Source organism: Chelonia mydas, chromosome 3 (assembly GCF_015237465.2).
Source record: "Chelonia mydas isolate rCheMyd1 chromosome 3, rCheMyd1.pri.v2, whole genome shotgun sequence".
Lineage (NCBI taxonomy): Eukaryota > Metazoa > Chordata > Testudines > Cheloniidae > Chelonia > Chelonia mydas.
The window spans coordinates 38,623,061-38,649,610 of NC_057851.1; the positions used below are offsets into that span (position 1 = coordinate 38,623,061).

General features: G+C 40.0%; 1 protein-coding gene across 5 annotated transcripts in view; it reads left to right on the top strand.

The window, feature by feature from the left end:
* Positions 1-26,550, top strand: part of DLGAP2 (DLG associated protein 2) — a 694,939-nt gene that overhangs the window by 577,437 nt on the left and 90,952 nt on the right. For 4 of the 5 annotated variants that reach the window (XM_043542330.1, XM_007058741.4, XM_043542329.1 and 1 more), the window contains one exon: positions 20,687-21,756. In XM_043542330.1, coding sequence (XP_043398265.1) covers positions 20,687-21,756 — 1,070 coding nt within the window. Of the gene's footprint in view, positions 1-10,968; positions 11,026-20,686; positions 21,757-26,550 lie in introns of those variants that run through there. The other variant, XM_043542332.1, reaches the window with a different exon arrangement.

Sequence of the window (26,550 nt, forward strand, 5' to 3'; positions counted from 1 at the left end):
TCATTAGAGCATCATGGAATGTAATGGGAGTCAATGAGACTCAGAGGCCTTCCCCCCACACACCCCAGATTGCCGGAGTGGTATGTAAATTTGTAATTAGTAAACACACTAAGAAAAAATGGATCTTAGGTGCTTATATGGCCCCCATTAGGATCTGAGGACTTCAGAATCTTTAATATATTTATCCTAAAAATAGCCCCGACAGGGAGGGAAATGCTATTATTCCCATTTTACGTATGGAAACTGAGGCACAAAGAGCCAAAGTGACTTGCATAAGGTCACACAGGAAGTCTGTGGCAGGGTAGGGAATTGAAGCCAGGTCTCACAAGTCCCAAGGATGATACTTCCTCCTTATATGCTGAAAAAGATATAAAATTATGCTTTTATATTTAGGCATGAAAGTCCCTCTTAAGCTTAAAATTTATCTGCTGCCTCTTAAATAGAAGGTGTGCTAATATTTCTTTACATATCTGTGTTGTGTACTTTATACCTGTGCAAATTCTAAAAAGAAAAATAGTTCTATGAACACATATTCATATTTTTAAATATAGCTACTATGTGCCCTTTCTGTTCCCCAGCTGCAAATATTTTAGTGGAGCATTTACTGTCAGGAATGGCCATAAACACAGAGAATTTTAATCAAATATTGGAGAATATTTTTGGAAAACAAATTTGAACTTGAAATTGCATATATTCTTACCTGAAATCTGATTCTAAGTGTTACCCATCCAACCAGGGAACAGAACCATGCCATGTAACCTAAATATCCAATGAAAACTGATTAAACAGCCTGGATTTTAATTACTGACCCCTGGCAATTAACTGCTTACCTATGTCTATTGACCAATAATTATGATGCAGCTCATAATTCCAAATAATTCATTTAGAAAATGAAAACAGTGGGGCAAGTGCTATTCTCCTCTGCTTTAGCGCCACTTCATCTCGCAGTCAATTTTCAAACAGGAAAAGAGCTAATATTCATAATGAATTATTTGCCCATTTCTACTATTGACTAGACAGTGGTTTTATTTGTTCATTTGTTTGTCAAGAAGTAAAGTGGGTTTTTGGTACAAATGATTTTTGCCCTCTTACCTGGCCAGCTTGCTAGGGATGCACAAGTACTTTCAGTGTGATGTTACATCATAGAATATCAGGGTTGGAAGGGACCTCAGGAGGTCATCCAGTCCAGCCCCCTGCTCAAAGCAGGACCAATCCCCAATTTTTGCCCCAGATCCCTAAATGGCCCCCCTCAAGGATTGAACTCACAACCCTGGGTTTAGCAGGCCAAGGCTCAAACCACTGAGCTATGCCTCCCTCCATCTTTACATCTTGCAAAGACATATTGTATGTTTTAAATTTACTCTCATTACAGACAGCTAATATGCTGGGGTTTCTTATTTTATTCCTTAAAAACAAAATAATTATCCTGATTTGCACTCAGTGTCCTTTCCTCCACTTGCTGCTCTTCCGTAGTAAGTCTTAGACCCTATCTTTGCTGGAATTTTTGAACTGATATAGCTATGCCAGTCCAAGCCCCAGAGTGGATATAAGTGACCATGGGAAATCTCACAAAGTACCAGTCACAGTTGGCACTGGTGCAGTGTGTCTCCATTAGGGGTTTACACCAGTGTAATTAAATCAGCATAATTATACCAGGTCAAATTTCCCAACTCTAGCCAAGCTCTTATACAGATGCTCAGAAACTTCAGTTCTGAGTTCATTTGCTATCTCGAAGATTTTAAAACTGAGAGTTTCACACACAGTTCCCTTTCCTTTGTGCAGTTCATAACTGCCAAAAGTAACTTTGTCTTCATCAGTAATCAGACAATGGCAGAATTAGACCATTCACTCTCAGGGCTATAGCTCAGCACTTTGGAGACTGTCATGTAGCACATACACAGTCACACCTTCTCATGGGCTGAGTCTATGACAGTCCTCCTTGCCTGCCATATAGATGCACTAGGTCCCAATGAAAATTAGGGGAGGCACTGAGAACTTGCATTATCTCCCAAACACCCAGAATGGAGCTGTCAGCCGAGTAGAAAAGAGAGAGTGACACTGGTTAAAAAATTTCAGTCTGAAGGTAGCAGAGAGAAGGGTATTTTCCACCTGCCTACCATGGTAGTATATTTGAAAATAATTTTTTCCCAGTCTAGACTCTCTCCCTGCTCTCTGTAGGAACTCATTATGGATGAAGAAAGCTCTTCAGTTCTGGTGGCTTGAGTGGGAGAGAAAATTCATTATACGTGGTAGAGCTGTTAGAGGTTGTGGCAAGCAGTAGCTCCTGAAAATCCCTGAGTAGCTATACAGTTTCAACAGTGGAACAGGTGCTATTCTCCTCTGCTTACCTTTAGCCCCAAGTCAACCAATGCACAGGCTCAGCTGACCCTGAGTTCAGCTGTCTAGTCATGCTCTACTCCTTACAGACACATAAACCAGCCTGGGCATTAGTTCCAAATTTGTTAAAACAGTATCACTTTCTACAGCTCTACAAACATAAGGTTAAAATGTAACATAGCACTAATAACCAATATGAGAGCTCAGTCGTGAAGCCAGTTAGGTTTTTGCTCCCAGCACTCCCCTTGCAAGTCTGTTCCAGAATGTCACTCATCTGAGTGTTAGAAAATTTCATCTAATTTCAAGCCTAAACTTGTTGATGGCCAGTTTATAGCCATTTGTTCTTGTGTCAACACTGACACTTAACTTAAATAACTTCTCTCCCTCCCTGGTATTTATCCCTCTGCTGTATTTATAGAGAGCAGTCATATCTCCCCTCAGCCTTCATTTGATTTGGCTAAATGTGCCAAGCTTTTTGAGTCTCCTCTCATAATGTAGGGTTTCCATTCCTCTGATCATCCTAGTAGACCTTCTCTGCATCTGTTCCAGTTTGAATTCATTTTTCTTAAACATGGGAAACTAAATTTCACACAGTATTCCGGATGACGTCTCACCAGTGCTTTTTATAATGGTGCTAACACTTCCCTATCTCTATTGGAAATCCTAGGTTTGCATTAGCCTTTTTCATAGCCACATCACATTGGCAGCTCATAGTTATCCTGTGATCAACCAGTACACCCTGGTCTTTTTCCTTCTCCATCACTTCCAACTGATAAGTCCCCAGCTTGTAGCAAAAATTCTTGTAGTTAGTCCCTAAGTGCATGACTTTGCACTATTAAATTTCATCCCGATTCTATTACTCCAGTTTTCAAGGTTGTCTAGATGTTCTTGTATGGTATTTCCAGTCCTCCCAACTTTGTGTCATCCACATATTTTATTAGCATGCTCTCACTTTTTGTGCCAAGGTCATTAATAAAAATGTTAATTAAGATTGGTCCCAAGACCAATTCCTGAGGAACTCCACTGGTAACCTCTCTCCAGCCTGACAGTTCACCTTTCAGTATGACCCATTGTAGTCTCCCCTTTAACCAGTTCCTTATCCACCTTTCAATTTTCATGTTAATCCCTGTCTTCTCCAATTTAATTAATAATTTCCCAAGTGGAACTGTATCAGATGCCTTACTGAAATCCAGGTAGATTAGATCTACTGCATTTCCTTTGTGTAAAATATAACTTATCTTCTCAAAGAAAGGGATCAGGTTGGTCTGGCATGATCTATCTTTTGTAAAACCATCTTGTATTTTATCCCAATTACCATTTACCTTTATGTCCTTAACTACTTTTGCTTTCAAAATTTGTCCCAATACCTTGCATACAATCGAGGTCAACCTAAAAGGCCTCTAGTTTCCTGGATCACTTTTTTTTCCTTTCTTAAAACTAGGTGCTATATTCGCAATTCTTCAGTCACAAGGTACGATCCCTTAGTTTATGGATTCATTAAAAATCCTTGCTACTGATCTTTAAATTTCACATTCCAATTCCTTTAATATTCTTGGATGGAGTTTATCTGGGCCTCCCAATTTGGTCGCATTAAGATATTTGAGTTTGACTTCCACCTCTGATGTGGTAATTTCTACTTCCATTTCCTCATTGCCGTTGGCCACCCTGCCACTGCCCTAAATTCTTCATTAGCCTTATTAAAAACTGAGGCAAAGTATTTGTTGGGCCATGCCTAGATTATCTTTAATCTCCATCCCCTCCTCAGTGTGTAGCAGTCCCACTTCTTTTTTCCTTGTTTTCTTTTTATTTATATGGCTATTTGAACCTTTTACTGATGGTTTTAGTTTCCTGTGCAAGGTCCAACTCTGCTTGGCTTTTGGCATTTCTCACTTTTCTCCTTCACTTTCTGACCTCCAAGAGGTAGCTTTTTGTGCTGATCCTTCCCATCTTCCATTCCTTGTAGAATTTCTACTTTTGTGTGCAGAGCGGGGGGTGGAGGGGAGGAGAGGGCACTTATGTCAGGGTGTACCCCTGCCCCTGTACCGCATCTCCACAGAGCGGCGGAGAGGGACACAACAGGGCTCAGGACGGAGGGAGCTTGCTGTCAGCTGTTGCTGTGTCTGAACAAGCAGGTTTCAGACTGCTGAGTGTCGATCTACAAAGGGCAGTGTACGTACAGGGCACCGCGTGTCTCTCTCTCTCTCTGTCACACACACACACATACACACACACACTGTGTGTGTCTGTCGCGCACACACACACACACACACACACTCTGTCTTTCACACTCACCTCCCAACACATACTTGTATTATTGTTGTTGTTATTACTTGATACTTCTTTCAAAGTGTGTTGTTCTAGTTTTTTGACTGTTCTATGCATTTCATAATTTTTATTTCTCTCTTACGCTTAAATTTAATTCTTTGAGTAGTGAGTTCTAAAATGCCCAGCCTGTCCTGGCTGGAGTAATTATCCCTATGGTAACTTTAAAAATGTATATATTATATCTAGGTTTCTTTTCTACTGGTGGCATACGTCCAAGTAATTCCAAGCCTCCTGCACATTCAGATCCTTGAGTTCTTCGATTCAATTGCTTATCACTTGAGGTTCGGTCCCCCTGTGTTTATCGATCAGTAAACCTCTGAAATGGATTCTTCTGAGGGTCACCTCTCAAAGTAAAGTTTATTCAAACTGTGAGGAATGTGAAGTGGAGTCTAGTGGTGGAGGAAGCTCCATGCTCTTTCTTCCCCTGCTGGTACCTGCTAAAATGCAAATTGTTCTATTTCCTGCAATCTCCCCCATTCCCCTTGTTAGTTTGATGGCCCTATTTACTGTTTACATGTAAATGTGCCTTCATTGTCTGCCTGATGACTGGGTTGGTCAGAGAAGTAAACTCATTTCTTTGCCAGGGCAGATCTGTTTATCATCTGCCCCGACATGCCTGGTTAAATACATTTTAGTCATAATCCCAGCATATATCCATAACTCTTAATACATGCTATTTTCATAATCACACATGAATATTAATGATCAGTGAGTTATTAGTTTTCAAATTATACCAAACTGGGCATATTTTTTACAAAGATTATTACAACAGTATGTAGGATGTGAATACAGCCACCCTAAATCTCTCCACATGCCCAGGTAGACAGAGAAGGGAATGGAGCTGGGTAAGGCAGGGAAGAAATAGGGAAGGACAGGGGCGGTTCACACTCAGTACCAAAAGTTACTAAAAAGGTTAAAAGAACAAGGAGTACTTGTGGCACCTTAGAGATTAACAAATTTATTTGGGCATAAGCTTTTGTGGACTAAACCCACTTCATCAGATGCATGCAGTGGAAAATACAGTAGGAAGATATATATATATATATATATATATATATATATACACACACACACATAGAGAACATGAAAAAATGGGGGTTGCCATACCAACTCTAATGGGAGTAATCAGTTAAGGGTATCAATTCTCAAATGAGAAACTGCAGAACTGGAATTAATTTGCAAACTGGACACCATTAAATTAGGCTTGAATAAAGACTGGGAGTGGATGAGTCATTACACAAACTAAAAACTATTTCCCCATGCTAATTTTTCCCCTACTGTTACTCACACCTTCTTGTCAACTATTTGAAATGAGACATCCTGATTATCACCACAAAAGTTTTTTTTCTCCTGCTGATAATAGCCCACCTTAATTGATTACTCTCATTAGAGTTGGTACGGCAACCCCCATTTTTCATGTTCTCTCTATCTATAACTTCCTACTGTATTTTCCACTGCATACATCTGATGAAGTGGGTTTAGCCCATGAAAGCTTATGCCCAAATAAATTTGTTAGTCTCTAAGGTGCCACAAGTATTCTTTGTTCTTTTTGCTGATACAGATTAACACAGCTACAACTCTGAAACCTCTCAAAAAAGTTAGTACAGCCCTGGGTCCCTGGGAGCAAATGGAGCCAGGAGCCAGAGTGGCACTAGCTTCCCATGGATCAAAGGGATCTGCCAGTTTTGGAGGGCTTTTTAATGAGAAATCCTTCTGGGGATTCCTAAGTGAAAGTCTCTGTGTGTAACTTTAGCCATAGCAAGGGACAACTGGAGACCTTGAAAAGGCCTATACAAGATCGCAGATAGACATTTCCCTTCTCATTTAAAGTTTACTGCCGTTCAGTGATGGTTATTAATAGGTATAAAGTTTCTTTGTTCTGGTTAAGGCATCTCTATTTTCTTCTTTTGGGGGCCATTTTGGAATCTCAGTATTTGCACAGAGAATAGTCATTGGCTGATAAAGACAGTCTTTAAATAAAGAAACAATTTATTAGAACACCCTCTGCTTAGGTACATGAAGATGTTACAGACAAATAGACAGATTCTCAGAATATACTTTTCTAGGAACAGTATCTACAATATATAAAACTTGCCTTGGAACGTCCAGGCATTAAAGTAGTTCCTACTGTCAAACACGAGGGACCATTGTTTTGATGTGCTGGCATATTTAAGAGCCATTAAAGGTAACAAGTTCTACTACTTTGTAGCAAATGTCCACGGTGGAATTCTCTCCCAAAGCAGATCAAAGTGCTTAAAAAGACAAGCCACCAGCTGTGTTGATATTTTCATATGTAAAAGAACTAGGCTTGAATGGCAGTTTCTCTTGCTGTTTTCCTAACACTCAAACTCCATCCAAATGAAAAGTTTCAAATAACAAAGGAAAATCATAGCAATTACAGTCCAACTTTCTTTTACTCATATTCAGCACTGTAGCGTTGTGTTTATCTAGGCTGCTGTGCTCTTGCTGCGTATTCAAGGGGCCAATACAGATTTCAGAGTTTGAAGTGTGTTTGGAAGAATATATATTTGTATTCTGGGCTATTATCCAATATTTTCTCACTAACCCTTATATTAGACAATATCTTGTCAGAATATCTGCATAATACAGCATTCAAATGAGGCACTGATTTGTTCAACTGTACAGCCATATCCAAGGCAGGGCTAAGAATGCTGAGTGACACAGGTTTAATTTTAGCTGTGGCCCCTCATGAACTGCTCAGTTGTCATATTGTATTAGACTCTGCGTACTTGTTCCCATTCTTTTGACTGGATATTTACTGTCTTTTTATGATAAAACTATATTTTAATTTATTATTTGTATTACAGTAACACCTATGGCCCCAAATTAGATTGGAACCTCATTGTGAGAGGCCTTATATAGCATACAGTGAGAGATAATCCCTTATACTTGCTCTGAAGAGTGTACAAACTAAATAGGATTATTTCAGTCATTTTACAGGTGGGGAACTGAGGTAGAAAGTGATTAAGTGACTTCTCCAAAACTGTATAAGATGTCTGTAGGTCTCCTGAGTTCTCCTCTGATGCCCTAACCAGACCATCTCAGATGTTGTCTTTTAATTCTGAATGTCCACTTGGGATTTAAGGCTCAATGAGGCTGGGAAATGTTCAGTTAGTTCCTCCCTTTCAGGACTTGGATTTGGTGAGAGATTGTGAGGGCACCAACCAGAAACCCAGACTATGTGTGCGCTTCCAGCCACCTGGTTACCTTCATTGCAATGCCAGCTCCACCCCCTGACCTATCTTTTATCATCTCTTCTCAGCTGTCCAAGGAGCATCTGCTCTTGCTGAAGTTAAGAGGCTCTATGCTGTTGCTGAGTGCAGCTCAAACATAGGAATTTGCCATATTGGCTCAGAGCTGTGGTCCATGTACTACAGTATCCTGTATCTGGCAGTGGACAGTGATAGACACTTCAGAGGAAGGTACAAGAAATCCTGCAATAGGCAAAGGTTGTATAATCTGGCCTCTAGGGGAGTTTCCACCTAACCCTTAATATTTAGAGATTGGCTTAAACTCTGAAGCATGAGCTTTAGATACACTTTAAAACTTCTCATTGTAGTTCTTACTATTATAGCTGTGGATGTTCTTGCTATTCATGTATGTGTGTATGTATTTCTCTTTGAATCTTGCTAAGCACTTGACTTCAATGACATCCTGAGGCAATGAGTTCCACAGTATGTGAAAGAATATTTTCTTTTATCAATTTTCAATTTGCTGCCTTTCAGTTTTACTGAATGTCCCTTTGGTTTTGGGTTATGAAACAGTGAGAATAGAAGTTCTTTAACCACTTTCTCAATAGCATTCATTATTTTTGTATACTTTTATTGTCTCTTCTTAATCATTTCCTTGCTAGTCCTTATCTTTTCCATTTTTCTTCAGATGAGAGCTTTCCTATGCCCTAGTGATTTTTTCATGCTCATCTCTGAACCCCTTTTAATCTGAAAAGCTTTTTGAGATGGGGTGACCAGTATTGCAGTAGTATTCCAGAGGAGGATGAACCATTGATTTATATAACATCTTCATAATATTTTCCATATTTTTCTCCATCCCATTTCTTATGTAGTCTAGCATTTTGTTAGCTTTTTGACTTCAGCTCTATATTGAACAGAGGTCTTCATTGAGCGGGTTGCCAGGTCCTTTTCCTGAGATGATTAGAGTTACTTTAGAACCCAGTTAGATGTATGAGTGATTCAGATTTTTCCATGAACCATGCATTACTTTGCATTTATTAACACAAAATTTCATCTGCTGTCATGTTGCCTGAGCTTGGTTGCCTGAGCTTGGTTAAGAATTATGAATATAGCATATTTATAAACTACATTAGAAAAATGAAATATATTATGTACCTATTACCATTTAAAAAGTCAACATTTATAGGTGTCTAAGTATAGGGGAGACTTGTGATATATATTTCAGATACCATTGCATTATAACTGTTGGCAAATGCTGGCCTCTAAATGGTATCCACTATATCTAAGGCCAGAAGAGCTTTATGAAAGCACTTATGTGCTGTGAAAGGTACATTATTGTAATATACAATAGAGGTGCAAATGGTAGATCATGCTTACCCAGTGAACTGACATAGAAGTAATTTAAGTGAGCCTGCATTTTATTTTCTCTTACATCGGGCTCCCATATTTCTGAAATCAGACAGAGGAGCACTGCCAGGACAAGGTTCAGAAATGCAAATTTTATTTTTCCAATGCAGTTTATTAATGGTGAGAAATGTTTCTTACTACAGAAATGGGAAGAATCCAAAAGGGATTGGTGGTTTAATTCTGATGAACAGTGAAAGGTTTGGATCCTTGAGGTGAAATCCTTGCCCCACTGGAATCAATGGCAAAACTCCCATTTACTTCAGAAGAGTCGGGATTTCACTACTGAACTTTCTGCCTTGGCTCAGAAAAATCATACTATTTTCTGATAGTCCTCCAGCTTGATCCTCACCTTCTGTAACCCTCAATTAGCGGCCACCCTCAGTTTTCCTCCTTTTCAGCCACTCCCTAGGAACTCCTCTCCTGTCCTTTCCATTTCCATCATAACTCTCCCACTCCAACAAAATGAGGTTAAATCTTTAGATTTATTTAACATAAGGGGAAAAAAGAAGAAAAATTTGTCTTTAACTTGAAATCGTAAATACCCCTGGGACTAGTTATTCAACCAGACATAGATTGTAGGACTAGGGAACATCACTGGGTGAATGATGTAAAAAAAATAGGGAATCTGAAAGATTATCATGGTCTACCTTTTTTTAAATAAACCACATTAAAATAGTGAAATGGGAACACTTTGAGAATTAATCAGTCAATGATGCCTTTAGGTTCTTTGACCAAAATGGCCATTTTCTGTACCTAGGGGAATATTTGCATAAATGTCTATCAACTACAGCAACCTCCCGTTAACTCAATTCCACTTTAAGCAAATCTGCTACCTATTAGGCTTGAAATGGCATCTGACAGAAATTTTAAAACTCATTAAAACTGATAGCCATTGCTAAATGATTTGGCCTGGTAAATGTCAAACAATGCTTACTTGGAATTGTACCATGTAAATGTCTAGTTTGTTGAGTGTTACTTTCTTGTGCTGTGTGATTTGTCGAGGCTTCTAATGTACTTGTACCAATCAGGCTCAAATTGCAATTTGATAATATTCAACCCTAGCTAAAGCTGATCCAGTAAGCATTTAGGGTGAAATCCTGGCTCCACTGAAGTCAATGGGAAGTTTGCCCTTGATTTTAATGGGACCAGGATTTCATCTGTACATGGAGAATAGTGGACAAATTCATATGGGTCTTTGATTTTGCTGTCCTTTCTTACTGAGTTTCCTGGTGAACTGGTGAGTTTCCCAAACTCAGCCCTGGAATACACAGTTGCAATTCCAGTGATGTCAGTGGAGTTTGAGGTGTTACTTCCAGGCTGTATTTGGCCTACTAACTACAAGGTATTCATCTTTCAATTCCAAACAGCTCTGTCTATAAAAGGTGGCAGGAAATAACTGATAAGTTAGTTTAGCTCTTTCTAAGATGACACTTACATGGGTCAGCAAAAGCCAGTGCTTTATGTTCTTGTCAGACTCTGATCTTCATATTTTTTCACTAGATTCCACATATGGACAGATTCTGTGAAAAATGATGGGTTAAAACATCATTTTGCTCACTTACCTCCTCCCTCACAGTGATATTGTGAAGAATAATGAAATGTTTGTTCAGCACTTTGAAATTGTAAAGCACTGTGAAGTGCTAAGTATTAAGTATTATTATTACTTTCACAGATTTTGTTGTATTCTATGGAATCCAAATTTTCATGTAAAAAAATGAAGTTTTGGGGCCTCTTCTTTGAAAAGGTAACCTTTCTTCTGTGGCTAAATGTACTGTAGATTTAAATGCAGTCAGCTTTGCAGAAAAATGTCAGTAAAAATACCAACATATGGTACCATCCTACAATTCCTGCACATGCAGAGCTCTTATTGACTTAGGATCCAGTCCTGCATGCATTTATGCACATGAGTTGTCCCATTAAACTCAGTGGGATTGTTCATGTGTGTAAAGTTACTTATGTGCATAAGGATTTACAGGGGCCAGTCTTAAATGGGAGTGCTGCAAGTGGCAGGCTTGCAGGATCAGACCCATAGCATTTGCAAGCCTGTGAATTCCAATTCTTTTACTTATATAAGATAGCAAGTTCTAAGTCAACCTGAAACCATAACGTCAGATTCATGATTGGCGTTTCTGATGCCCATAAATTTGTGAACCTACTTGGACATTGTGCAAGGTCCATCTTTTTTTTCCAGGTATTTGGGAGCAGGTTGTCTGAAGGGCTTGGGAGCTTCATTTGTGTTTGTGCCAAATATTTTTTTTTATTGTGGTACAATGAACAGGCAGTTAAGTTATATTATTTATACAAGAATTTCCGTGGGAATGTACATTTTAACGACAACATTGAAATATGTCCTCTAGCATAGGATGAGTGACAACTGAATGTCCAATATCTTTATGAACGGATGTAAATAACTTAAATTGACATGAAATTCTGTGTATAAGAAGATGAGGCGGTAAACTTACATCTGAAGGGCTCTGTCTTGCATCCTTGACTTACGCAAGTAGTTCCACTCAAGTCAGTGGGGTAAGAAAGCTGCAGGATTGGGCCCAAAATGAGAGGTATCCTTTAGATAATGATTAGGGCTGTCGATTAACTCCAGTTATTAACTCAAAAAAATTAAGCGCAATTAATTGCAGTTTTAATCTCATTGTTAAACAGAATTCCAATTTAAATTTATTAAATATTTTGGATGTTTTTCTACATTTTCAAATATATTTATTTCAATTACAACACAGAATACAAAGTGTACACTGCTCACTTATATTATTTTTGATGACAAATATTTGCACTGTAAAAATAATAAACAAAAGAAACTGTATTTTTCAATTCACCTCATCCAAGTACTGTAATGCAATCTCTCTATCGTGAAAGTGCAATTTACAAATATAGATTTTTTTTTGTTACATACTGCACTCAAAAACAAAACAATGCAAAAAATTTAGAGCCTACAAGTCTACTCAATCCTACTTCTCGTTCAGCGAATCGCTAAGACAAACAAGTTTGTTTGCATTTACAGGAAATAATACTGCCCACTTCTTATTTACAATGTCACCAGAAAGAACAGGCATTCACATAGGGCTTTTGTAGCCAGCATTGCAAGCTATTTATGTGCCAGATATGCTAGACATTTGTATGCCCCTTCATGCTTCGGCCACCATTCCAGAGGACATGCTGATGAAGCTCGTTAAAAAAATAATGTGTTAATTAAATTTGTGACTGAACTCCTTGGGGGGAGAACTGTATGTCTCTGCTTTGTTTTACCCACATTCTGACATATATTTCATGTTATAGTAGTCTTGAATGATGACTCAGCACATGTTCATTTTAAGAACACTTTCGCTGCAGATTTGACAAAATGCAAAGAAGGTACCAATGTGAGATTTCTAAAGATAGCTACAGCACTTAACCCAAGGTTTAAGAATCTGAAGTGCTTTCCAAAATCTGAGAGAGACGATGTGTGGAGATTGCTTTCAGAAGTTTTAAAAGAGACTCGGATGCGGAAACTACAGAACCCGAACCACCAAAAAAGAAATCAACCTTCTGACTCAGATGATGAAAATGAACATGCATTCGTCTGCACTGCTTTGGATCATATCAAGCAGAACCCATCATCAGCATGGACGCATGTCCTCTGGAATGGTTTTTAAAACATCCAGGGCCATATGAATCTTTAGCGCATCTGGCACGTAAATATCTTGCAACGCCGGCTACAACAGGGCCATGAGAACACCTGTTCTCACTTTTAGGTGACATTGTGAACAAGAAGTGGGCAGCATTATCTCCTGCAAAAGTAAACAAACTTGTTTGAGCGATTGGCTGAACAAGAAATAGGACTGAGTGGACTTTTAGGCTCTAAAGTTTTACATCATTTTATTTTTGAATGCAGTTATTTTTTTTACATAATTATACATTTGTAAGTTCAACTTTTATGATAAAGAGATTGCACTACAGTACTTGTATTAGGTGAATTGAAAAATACTATTTATTTTGTTTTTTACAATGCAAATATTTGTAATAAAAATAAAGTGAGCACTGTACACTTTGTATTATATGTTATAATTGAAATCAATATATTTGAAAATGTAGAAAACATCTAAAATATTTAAATAAATGGTCTTCTATTATTAACAGTACGATTAATCACGAAATTAATTTTTTTAATCGCTTGACAGCCCTAATTATGATGATTGCCTAAAATTGAAACATGAGGTAAAATTTTGAAAACACCCAAGTGACTTAGATACTTAAAACCCAATTTTAAAAATGACTCAGGCACTTCAGACAGAGCCCTAGTCTCACTGAATTTCAATGGGATGTAGGTTTCTAAATACTGAAATCATTTTTGAAAATGGGATTTAGCCTCCCACGTCACAGAAGCACTTTTCAAAAATTTATTCTTGGTCCCTTCACTGTAGCAAGAGCAATCCAGTGCTTTATCTTTAGTCTAGAGGTAGGATGTGTGGCTCTCTTCCATCACTGCAGCTTCACAGTCATCTAGCAGAGGTGTTACCCTATCCGTAGACATCTTTTGTATTGTGCCTCCCACCGTTATCTTGGGTTATCGAAGCTTTTATACAGATTTAATATTAGGTATCCCTTCCCTGAAGCATCTTTATCATACCACAGAGCAATTCAAAGAGCTTGAATTTCCTTTCTATTAAAATATACACCAGAGTAACAAAGGCCTTGATCCTGTAGTTCACTGTGCATCAGTCACCCACTGCACCCATACCCAGCCCCATTCACTAAATTTATCTCACTGGGGTTCCATGCAGGACAAGAGATGCCCCCATGCAGGATGAATAGCAAAATTGGGGCCTTAGTGCATAAATGCTTGGTTCAGATAAAATTGCAATTGTGTTATGCCTGGATCCATACATATGGCATATTGTATACACATCCTCATTTGCAAATGCAGCTGCAGAGTGAGTATAAAGGTAGTAAAAAGCCAACCTCTGAAATTCAGAGGTTCAGATCAGGTAAGCATCCAAATGATTTGGATGCTTATGTAAATGTTATTTGAACCTCTTTGGTCTCCATAAATAGGCTGGAAATCTCATGAGACTAGACTAGCTCCTTGAGACTAGAAAATCTAGTGGAAATCTCATGAGACTAGAATAGCTCCTTTCCAGTATTTGTTCCTTCCAGTTAGGGTGACCAGATAGCAAGTGTAAAAAATTGGGACTGGGGTGGGTGGCAATAGGTGCTTATATAAGAAAAAGCCCCAAAATCGGGACTGTCCCTGTAAAATTGGGACATCTGGTCACTCTACTTCCAGTTGGCCAGTTAGTCAACCATTGCAACCAACAAAAGGTTCAATTTCAGTGCTGGAATAAGTTATAAGCAAACAATTTAACAGAGGAAAACTGCTCTGGTGTTGTTATTCAGGCAAAATTCCCTTTAAAGCCACAATGTCTGTAGGAATGGGCCCTACAGCCTGTTCCTGCTCCCGTTGAAACCTATGGCAAGATTTCAGAGGTGCTGAGCAGTTGCAGCTCCATTAAATACAACTGGAAGTGTGGTTGCTCAACACCTCTTCAGTTCAGGACCATTGGCTCAGGCCCTAAGTGACAGAGGTCCTCAAAATTTTGCAAAAACAGAAGAATTCTTTTAAATTCCCTCTGTATATTGGCAAAACATCCATGCAAGCTTTTTTTAAATTATTAGTTCTTTTTCCTCCTACTTGTGTGCCAGAGTCCCTGCAATGAGCTGTAGTTAGGCTCCTAAGTTATTTGCATGGCATACTTAGAAATAAAGAACTAGTCTACTTAAAATGTGAGCAGTTAAGTGTGTTTATTCATTGATACTAAGGTCAGAAGGGACCAGTATGATCATCTAGTCTGACCTCCTGCACAACGCAGGCCACAAAATCTCACCCACCCACTCCTGCGAAAAACCTCTCACCTATGTCTGAGCTATTGAAGTCCTCAAATCGTGGTTTAAATATTTCAAGGAGCAGAGAATCCTCCAGCAAGTGACCCGGGCCCCATGCTACAGAGGAAGGTGAAAAACCTCCAGGGCCTCTTTCAATCTGCCCTGGAGGAAAATTCCTTCCCGACCCCAAATATGGCGATCAGCTAAACCCTGAGCATATGGGCAAGATTCACCAGCCAGATACGTGTTGCTTTACTGATGAAACATTTGCAAATATAAATTAATTTTTCAATGAAAATCAGAGCAATTTTCCAATACAAGTGGGTATGGTTCATTACTTCCAGGCATTATCATTTTTTATGCTTTCTCAGTTTGCATTCAATATGAGACATACAGACAGATTTGTAGAGCTAAATTTGCAGTGATAGATACTTGATTTGAATGTCTGAGAAATTTCCAGTTCTTTTCACACTGATTCCCTTTAGCAAAGAGCAGAGTTCCAGGAAGTTACAGATGCAGATCCTTGATTTGTCATTGCTTAAAGCTTTTCAGGTCTCTTGCCCTAGCACACTAATGTTAACAGAGCTACTTCACAATTTCAAGCAATGCTTTCAGTAATCAAAGCTGATGCTAGCTGCCTCCCCTCCCTTGATGCTGACACAAGGTAGAGAAACTGGCATGTTCTCAAGAATTATGGTCAGTGCTTAGAGAGAAGAGAACAGCCTAGCAGCTACTTGAAATAGAAGAGCAGCATTTTTAAAATTGGAAAGTGCAAAGGAGTACCCAGGAGAAGGTGGAAGAAGGAAGAGGAGGGGACAGATGCTGGGGGAATAGAGGAAATGGATGGGAAAGGATGCAATTCTGACATCCGTCAGAGTTTAAGTTTGCTGCAGTGTTCCATAGCATAGAAAGGGCAGCTTTAAAGAGTTTTACAGGATTTTAAAAATTGTTAATAGGTCTTCAAACTAAGGGTCAAGTGCCATCCTTATATGCTATCCATGTATGCCAACATATATTTGGGTCATTGCCATGAAAGGAATAAATCGTATATATGGACTAGTCCTGTTGTCTCTAATGGCCTCATCCAAAGTCCCTTGAAGTCAATGAAAGATTCCTCTCTTTCTCCAATAGAACCCCAGTAAAAGCCACAGCTCTTGTTGCAGGATTAACATGATATATTTCCTCAGCCCCTAGTTACTCTGGCCAAACTGGTCTGGATTACTCTAATTTGCTATGTTCAAAGCTTCCTTAGTTTTATATACTAACTGGCAGTGCAACTTTATTTGTAGGAGACATTAGTATCTTCAATTATGAAAAAATGTAAAATATTGTTATAAGAAAATATAAGGCCTGCTCTTGTAGAAAAGTGACTGAATAAGATCATTCTGTCATTTTTATTGTGTCCTTTAAGAAACAGGGCAAAAATCCTGCCACATTCTGGCTTGTTTATATTATATTTTTTAAGCTTGCTCTGACATTGATATTCAAATTAGGCCAGGTACTGGGATCCTCAGGAGTAGGGCAGATAGTGGGGAGAGGAAATGTACAGGACAAACCCCAAGAATTTGATAAATTCATATTGAAAGTAAATAAGTAAATGAAATTCTTTAGAAGACTTGTAATGGGACACGAGTGATGCTCTAGAACATTCTGTTTTGTGTCCAAAGTAGAGTTCTTAGCTGAGTGATTTGGGACCTTGCTCTAGGTGATTGTTGGCATATCAATGTAATTATGAATTTTATTTATTATAAGATATTTCTCCTTGGAAAAAAATCTCCTTTTCGTTTTGATTTTTAATTTTTTAAAATATGCTTTGTAATAAAGTTGCACAATAGTCAATGAGAACACAATTAATGGTGACAAAAATACATAAATCCCACCCAAGTATGTGAAAGATGTGATTTTATATAACAGTATACAAGCAATTATACCCAATCATTGTGCAATCTTACTGTGCAAGAATCATAGATGTTAGAGATGGAAAAGTTGCTCTTAGATCACCCATTCTAACGTGATTACACCCCTAGAGCTATAGCCAGCTGAAAATATTTGCAACCTACTGCGGTGCAGGCTCTGGCTGGGCAGCGCTTACCTCGGGCGGCTCTCAGAAGCGACTTGCGTGTCCAGCTCATAGGCTCAAGGGCACCCAGGGTGGCTTGATGCTCTGCCCCTACCTGCAGGCACTGCCCCCACAGCTCCCATTGGCTGTGGTTCCCGGCCAATGGGAGCTGCGGAGTTAGCACTCGGGCCGGGGCCAGCACGTAGAGACCTGTTGGCCGCCCCTGTGCCTAGCGGGTGCAGGCACCTGTCAGTCACTTCTGGGAGCCACCCGGAGCAAGGACAGGTAGGGAGCCTGCCTTAGCCCTGCTGCGCTGCCAACCGGACTTTGGCCTATTAAAATCTCCCGTATTGCCTTTAATAGTCACAGGGAGTTTGAGGCCGATTCCGGGAGACTCCCAGCCAATCCGGGAGGGTTGGCAACCCTAACCGGTGCTGGAGAGTTGACTTTTTCTGGTTCCTTGATTTGACTGAGGGGCCTTCTTTCACTGCTCTTAGGCTGTCAACTAAAAGTACTGGCCACTTTGGAAAAAGTTGCCATAAGTTTGTGTGTATTTCAGTTTCTCCATCTTTAAAAAAGAGGTAAGTAATACCTTCTCTATCTCACAGAGATGTTGTGAGGACTAATTCAGTAATGTTTGTTAGGTTCTATGAGATCCTTTAATGGGAGATGCTTTGTAAATGCAAAGCATGGAGTATTACTATTTTCATGATACTTCTTGGTGATATAGTGGGTTAACTACCATTAAATACTGTGCTAGTGATGTGACTAAATCCAAATGGACTGTTATAATAATTTACTGCTTTGTCTATATAATAGTTCTGCTTTTCATTGGATAATCAAAATTAGGTCATTCCAGTGGAACATTTCTATTTTTGTTTCTTTTGGGTAGCCATATTTGTGCTGGAGATTCTGCGCTAACCACTACAATAGACTAGAATCTGTGTATAGAACAATGAGTTTTCATTTTAATATGATAACAGGCCAGAAATAGGTAAAATAGATTGATATAAGCAAAACAGAAGTAGAAAAGAGTAGAGAAAGATTAATTTAATACCATAGTAAAGCCGGGGGATGAGATCTTGATCCCGTTTAAGTCAGTTTAGACTTTTGTGAGGTCAGGATTTCACCCAAGATACAGAATAAGATTTTGTTGTTTTAATTGAATATTGAATTTCCTTTAAAACCTTACTTAAAATTCTATTAAATATAATAAATTATTACTTAAGTATCCAACAATATACCAGACTGCTCTGGTTATAACTTTGCTCTTGCCAAAGAATATCAATGAATTGCTATTTTATCATGGGTATTGTATTATTTGCAAAGAGGAAGATACCCATTTGCACTGTAGCCAGAGCCAGGCTTTGATTTTTAGGCAACCAATGGGGTCCTGAGAGGGGAGAGAGACTTTTCATAGGTGTATAAAGATCACTCCAGCTGCTCCCTCACTATTGTGTTGCCTTTGAAAGCTGATTGCTGATGTCAGATTATGACAAGAAGCATATTCTCCGGCTTCCATTTCTGTTGAAGTCTCTACTTGTTTGTAGCATGCACCTGCAGTAACTTACCCACTACTGCGTTCTCAAGAGCAAGTTTGCAGAAAGATGGTGCTGAAGTGAGTTGGAAGTGTAAATTCTTAAATGCATAGATGATCCTCTAAAGGATTGGTTTAAATAGCCTAGATATTTATCGGCTTTTGAAAAGTTTGCCTTCATAAGCTGAATTTTGAGGAGGAATATGAATGCCGAAATCAAACTGAAATATTCCTTGGGTTTTCAAATTTTTGTTTGCAGAATTTGACAGCTGCAAGGACTTGCATAAGAAAAGGAGACGAATTAATCAAAAACTGAATACCGTATACCTTCATTTACAAGCCACCCTTGATTAGTAATCACCCTTGTTTAGTAGCCACAACTTTACTACAAAAACTACAGGAGCAAATAATTAACTATAATAGAAGCGATAGCTTCTACATGTATATATATATGGTATCTGCTGTCACCAGCAATAACACAGAGTGGTTGAAAGAAATGTACAGTATTCTGGGACAAATGTATAATTGGGACAAATAGTACGTTTTGGAGATGACTGTACAGTATAAGAAAGTGACTGCTATGGGAGTGCATCTAGATAGCTGATGAGTAAGGCTCCGTGTTTGTCACAGAGGTCACGGAAGTCATGGATTCTGTAACTTTCCGTGACCTCTGTATCTTCTGCAGCGGCTGGTAAACCTGGACTGGGGGCAGCCTGAGCAGCTCGGGCAGCCCCTGGGCCAGGCGCACTGGCTGCTGCTGGGGCAGTCTCAGGCCCCCCCACCTCGCAGCAGCAGGAGTTCAGGGGCTCAGGGCTGGGGGTTGGGGTGTGGGGCGGTGCTTACTTTGGGGGGTCGCCTCAGAAGGGTGACAGCAACTCCCATCCCTCAGATCTTATCTCCACATGCTGCCTCCGCCTGCAAACACCGCTCCCGCAGCTCCCATTGGCCGCTGTTCCCAGCCAATGGGAGCTGCCAAACCGGGGCTAGGGGTGGAGCGGAGGCTGCATGTGAAGCTAGGAGCTGGGGTAGCCGCTTCTCAGGAGCCAGGTAGGGAACCTGCCCCAGCCCTGCCAACCCCTCCCTCCAGTACCTGCAGCGCCCGCCCCCCCCCCCCCCGAGCACCCGTGGTGCCCCCTGGGCTGTGCCTTCCCCTAAGTACCCACAGATCCCCCTGGGGCTGCCCTCCCGAGCCACCCCTCCCCCCAAAATTTTGTCAGGGGTATTTAATAAGAGTCATGGACACGTCACAGGCTGTGAATTTTTGTTTACTGCCCATGACCTGTCCATGACTTTCACTAAAAAACTTGTGACTAAAACATAGCCTTACTGATGAGAGATGCTCAAATAATGTCAGACACCTGCTCATGAAAAGTTTAGGGAAATGGAAACCAGGTTGAATTCAGTGTGTTCATAGTCCTTTATTATTTGCTGTTTCTTACTTGTAGTTTAGTTTGTATATATGTTTTTGAATAGCAAATTCGGGGTCTGTTGCTGAGATTCACTTAATCAAAAATGAAGTTCAGTTTGTGACAAAATAGTTTATAAGGGTTAGGTCATCCAATTGGGGAACAGAAACAATACCACATAACTTAGGTGACCAGTCACAAAACTTGAGTAGTGAAGTCAAAATATCAATTAATTAACTAAATGCTCATAATGTATCCATCAAAATTATTTGAATGGATTTGCATAATGAACACATTCAGAAAAATCTAGATCTGTTTGTAGACAACTTGTAAACAGGAAAAAAAGGTCTAAATTCACCAAATAAATTGTTCACAGCAAATATTTAACCAGCTTTAATTTGAAAACTGAAGTCTCTGATTGAAGTCCCTGAGACCTTCTATGAAAAAAATGCTTTATTTTCATATTTGTACTTTTAAAATTAATATTTTAATTAGCTACAATACTGAACTGTGTGTGTTCTGTCAACAGACCAGCAGTACTCCTGGTCACCTTCTCAGCACTTCAATGAAGAAAGATTCTCGCCTGCTCCGAGGAACATGAAAGGATTATCTGGTAGTCGCAACCAACCACAATTATGTTCTGCTCATACTTGTGGCTTAGCATCCCCTGAAGATTGTGAACATACCCACGATCATATCCACCATGGGCAGGAGCCAAGGCAATCCTATCTTCTCAGCCCTACAGAGAGCTGCCCACTGGACCATCATCGCTGCTCACCACGAAGCTCCATCCATTCAGAGTGCATGATGATGCCCATGGTTATGGGCGATCACATGTCAAGTAGCACTTTCCCCAGAATGCACTACAGCTCACATTACGAAACGAGGGACGATTGCGCCATGTCTCACGCTAACCCTAAGATTAACCGAATTCCTGCCAATCTCCTGGATCAGTTTGAGAAACAACTTCCTCTCCACAGGGATGGATTTCACACTTTACAATATCAGAGGACCTCAACAGCTGCAGAACAACGCAGTGAAAGCCCAGGAAGAATACGCCATCTTGTTCATTCAGTCCAGAAACTTTTCACTAAGTCTCATTCTTTGGAAGGATCATCCAAGGGCAATGTCAATGGGACAAAGGGAGACAGTCGAGGGGACGACCATCATCATGGACATCATTCCAAGCATAGCAAAAGGAGTAAAAGTAAGGAGCGAAAACCAGAGACCAAGCATAAATCTGGAATGAGTAGCTGGTGGAGTTCTGATGATAATTTGGACAGCGATAGCACTTATCGCACACCTAGCGTGATTAATAGGCATCATGTAGATCATATCTCCCACTGCTACCCTGAAGCTCTCCAGGGGCACTTTGGGGATCTCTCACTAAAGACTTCCAAAAGTAACAATGATGTGAAATGTTCTGCTTGTGAAGGGCTAGCAATGACCCCTGATGGTAAATACATGAAAAGGAGTTCTTGGTCTACACTTACAGTAAGCCAGGCTAAAGAAGCATATCGCAAGTCATCCCTTAACCTAGATAAGCCTCTGGTTCATCAGGAAATCAAACCTTCCTTGAGGCCGTGCCATTACCTTCAGGTAAAAGCCAGATTTGGTTAATATTTGTAATAGAAAAGCAATTAGTTATAATTTATGCCAGAAAGTCATTGTAAAACTACATGGGTGCCCTGTAAATGTCTCTCAAACATTATGGTATTCACCTACTGCAGATATCTTGGAGGTGAGAAATCTGCAGTATTTATTCTTTATTAATAGGATTCAGATTGAAATGTGAATAAAATTGACGTAATGTTAACTAGTCTAATTTTAATGAATTTGTTTTCAGTACCTGGGTTTACACTGTATTTAAATCTTAATGAAGTCTGTGTTTCAGATTACAAAAAGGGGCACTTTGCACAGCAGTTTTTGTCTAGAATAAATGTATAGAAGACCATTATAAATTAAAGATATTAAGCTAGTCAGGGTGAGAGCTTGAGAGATCTTTCCTTCTGTTCTGTCACTCCCACGTCTCCTCCCAAACCTTCTTAACAACACAGGGCTAAATTTACTGGTAAGCTCAGTTGCTTTTGCTGCTCTGATGTCGTGTTGCAAAGTAGTTTAATTGGCTGGAGAAACTGGGTTTATGGCTGCTTTGCATCCCTGAAGTGGTGCAAAGCAGCTGAGGGTACCAGTGAATCTGGTCCTGTCTCTTTAAGGCTTTGTCTGAAAAACTCAGGTACTGAGCTGCATGACATTTAGTGTATCTAACATGAGGATGAAGGTGTGAGCCATTCCTGTTGAAATTTGAATAGATGGCCTCAGGGAGAGTAAATATTTCAAATCTTGATATTTAGACAACTTAACTAGCCTGAAAACTCCATTGCTGTTGTGAGTGCCTTCACTCTCATTTTCTTTTAAAATCAGATTTTCTCTCTATAGAAATTGTTTGTCCCATACATTAACCCACTCTATCCCTTCTCACCTTTTGTGTCGTAAGTATCTCCAAATCTCTTTGGTTTCTGTGGAAGCCAATAAATGTAGAATAAAGGGAGGAATGTTTGTTCTAGTCCTGTGCAGTGCTTTTGGTCTCTCCAAGCTGAACAGGACTGTAACAGGGTGGTCTGGCCCCTTGAAGGAAGTGGGACTTCATGCAGCCAACCCTATGCCACAACATGGCCCTTTTAAGGACCAGGTATTTAAGGGAGCAGCAGACAAACAGGGGAATAGGGCCCAGGTGTTAATCAGGGAGCTATCTCCTGAATAGGATAAAAACCCAGCTGTTAACGGAGGAGAGAGAAAGGAGAGTCTGTGAAACAGCACTGGAACCCAGCTACTGATGCTCTGGGGAAACTGGCTTGAAGCACTGCACAGCCTCATGAAGGACGGCTGTGGACTCCCTTAACCAGGGGATAGGGTTTGGGCCAGGTGTGCCCAGAGAGACTGTATTTTTGTAAAGACTAGGCCCCAAGAAAGTGAATATAACTTGATTGCAGTTAAATATTACTTAAAGTAATTTGGGAGAAGCAGGAGAGAACGAGGATGGCATGTCAGCAGGGCCACACCCATGCCGCCAGGGGGTCGGCTGTGAAATAGCATGCTCCCTCAACAACCAATGCTGCAAGAGCTGTATCTTGTCAAACATCTGTAGAAACATTCCATATCTTTCCGATTTCTGTCCTTTGTTTCACTTTCTTTCTCTCCGTCCTTTCTGTGTTGCGCTCTCTCTCTCTCTCTCTCTCTCACTCAATCCTGTCTTTGTGTCTCCTTCTTTCTCCCCCGAGCAACTCTCAGTTCTTAACCCCAGTTAGCCTCACTCCCCCACACTTCATTCTGCTAAAATGATCAGTAGTGAAACAGTTAATGCTGAAATTGGAAGCGTTATCATTAAGCTTTAGAGTCAACAGCCCAGTGAGATGAGTGGGATGCAGGAGACTTCATTCTTCTCAAAATCATTATTTTAGGCTGTTTGCAAATTCAGGAAAATATTAGAAAGGAAGGACAGTCCAAAGATTAGGATTCTAAACTAGGATTAGGGAGGCCCGGTTCAAGCTTGTACTTTGCCAGAGACATTCCTGTGTGACGTTGGGCAAATCATTTAGCCTCTCCCTCAGATCTGCATCTGTAAAATGGAGATAATAGAACTTCCCTAACTCATGGGATATTTCAAGGATAAATTCATTAAAGATTGTGAGGTGCTTAGATGCCACAATAATAGGAGCCACAGAAGTACCAAAAAAGAGTACTGCACCTAGCTCTATTTTAGAGAGAGTTTTTTCAGAAATATGATGGTTAATTTTTGTATTGAAGTTTGTATTCTGTGGACTCTGAACATGACATGTAGGTCACATAAATCCATCAAGCTGGCTGGGTGTTAGACACGTCTGCACTAGACCTAGTTGGGTAAGCAAGTATGAGAAATCCCATTCTACAGATGACGTAATTAAAAAGATAGCTTTGAGGCATTTTCTTTGAGATGTACTATCTATTAGATGAGACATGAATCATTCATATAAGAGAGATGGGCTGTGTTAGCAGCTCTGTCACATATTTCCTATCAGAAGTGGATTAAATCATTTGTTAATCTCCCTGGCTTCAGTTACATCATGTGTAAAATTGGAGAATATTTTCCTACCTTACATGGGAGTGCCTACTAAATGATAAGATTTACTCAGGCTGGTCAATCAGAAAGGTAGAGACAGTTCTCAGGACCCCATGGTAAAAATAAAGGCACTGCTAGCACCTCTTTTTGACAGACATATTTGGAAATGGATCCTGGCTAGTTCAGAATAATTGAAGATATTAAGGTGTTGATTATTCAGCTAAATCAGCCATGCAAAGCATTTACCTGAGGTGCCCACATGATCAGTTTTGCAGAAAAAAAAAATTCATGTAAAACCTCTCTGGGTATAGCGTTAAAAGTATGTGACATTCAAAGGTTCAAAGACAAGGGTGTTTTCCATACCAAATTTAAACTTCGAACTGTCCCTTTAGATCATGGCCATGTAACTATGGAATCCTAGGCAGATATTTTTTTTCACACAGAGGAAGTGTATATTTTTAACTCCTTTCTGTTTATCTTGGGTATTTATATGGCCTGAATCACTTTTGGTATCTGAGCACCTCACAATTGTCCATCTATTTATCCTCACAACACCCCTATGAGGTAGGGAAATGCTACTGCCCCCCCTTACAGGTGATGATCTGGGGCGCAGAGAGACCAGTGACTTGCCTGAGGTCACTTAGGAACCCTGTGGCAGAGCCTGAGGTCTGGCGCGTAAATCTAGGTGTCCCAAGTCCCAGGCTACCCCCTAATCACTGTCTCATCCTTACTCTTCCTCTTGCTGAGAAACAGCTGAACTGTGTGTACTCAGATTTTCATCTTTGGGGAGTGACCAAGCCAGGAAAATTTCAATGTGAAAGATGACAATTTTGAAAAAATATGAATAACTGAAAACAGAGGGTTAGAATGGAAACTCTTGTGCAGCTTTAACTATAGTGGTTGCTGCTGCTCCCCAAAGAATTTATCCCTTTATGTAGAAAGATGTTGGGAGCAAGGAAATGTCTTTAATCTTCAGTTATCGGATTCTTTGGCTAATTAGGTACAACACATTTGAAGCTGAAGCCTATTATTTGATTTATTTTACTGTTTGACATGAATCCCTAGGTGTGACAAGGATTTTCAGGGAGAAAGCTGGAAGTGAACTAAGTATCAATAGTAAAATTATAAACTTAAAAGGATTTTACAGTTTCCAGTATTCAAATATCTCTGAGCACAGCTGGAAGAGAAAAGGAAACTACTTCAGGCAAAAATGTACAACTAACAATCAGTACAGTTTGGGAGCGTAGTGTTATGTGCCATTGATTGATATTCCGTCCTCAGCCATTCAACAGTATTTGAAGCAGCAGCATAAAATCGAGGTAAACACATCAATGGTACTGCGAATGAGTCAGCACTTAAAAAAGAAACTAGCATGTTGTGCTAAAAATGGCTACCGCCCCCTTCTGCCTTCCTGATGCATTGAAGTGCTAGCGTCATCCGTTATCTGCATTGACATTGCTAGCATGCAGGTAATAATAGCAGCAGTGGACTCTGTAGCGTGAAAGGAAAACACTGGGTTTATCTGTCCTTCCGTTTCATGTTATCTTAAAAAAACAGACCCAGTGTCAGTTGGGCTGCACTCTGGATTCAGGTACGCCGATGTGGAGAAGAGCGCTGAGGAGGGGCCAGCGGAGGGGACCACTGAATTGTCACTTACACAGGTCCTAGTTTTGGAACCCCACTGAGGCCACTGTTGCTTCAATACGGTAGAGTTACAGCCTCAGAAGGTCTGTGCCACAGCTGTGTGCTGTCTCTTGGCTGGGAGGGTGGAATTCATCCTAACCCAACTCTATATGCACTACACTGTCATGAAGGCAGATTACAAGCTCCAGATTTTGTCACATGAAACCCTATATTCCAACTATACAAAACTACTTCCAGTGCTGAATAACTATTGAGTATAAATTACTCCTAATGTGTGTTACAATGAACTACTCATATGCATTCATTTCATAATGTTCCCAGTATCCATTATATATCTCTGTACAATTCTGTACGTGCTCCCTGAACGGCTTTAAAGATCTAGGAACTTTACACTAAACTGACACTCCTCCTTCCCAGTTTCCAGGGATACAGAGGTCTCTACATGGCCAAGGCTGGAGTGCTGCTCTTTGCAAGAGAAAAGTGAAATAATTATATGGACTCCACCATTGGTCAAGGTTATGACTAAAACCACTGAGCATCTCCAGTAATTACAGTGATTGATGACATGATAGTGTGCTGCCTCTAAGTGCTAAGAAGCCACTTACCATTTCTGATTAAAATACTGCTGCAGATGTGCCGAGGCGGGTTTT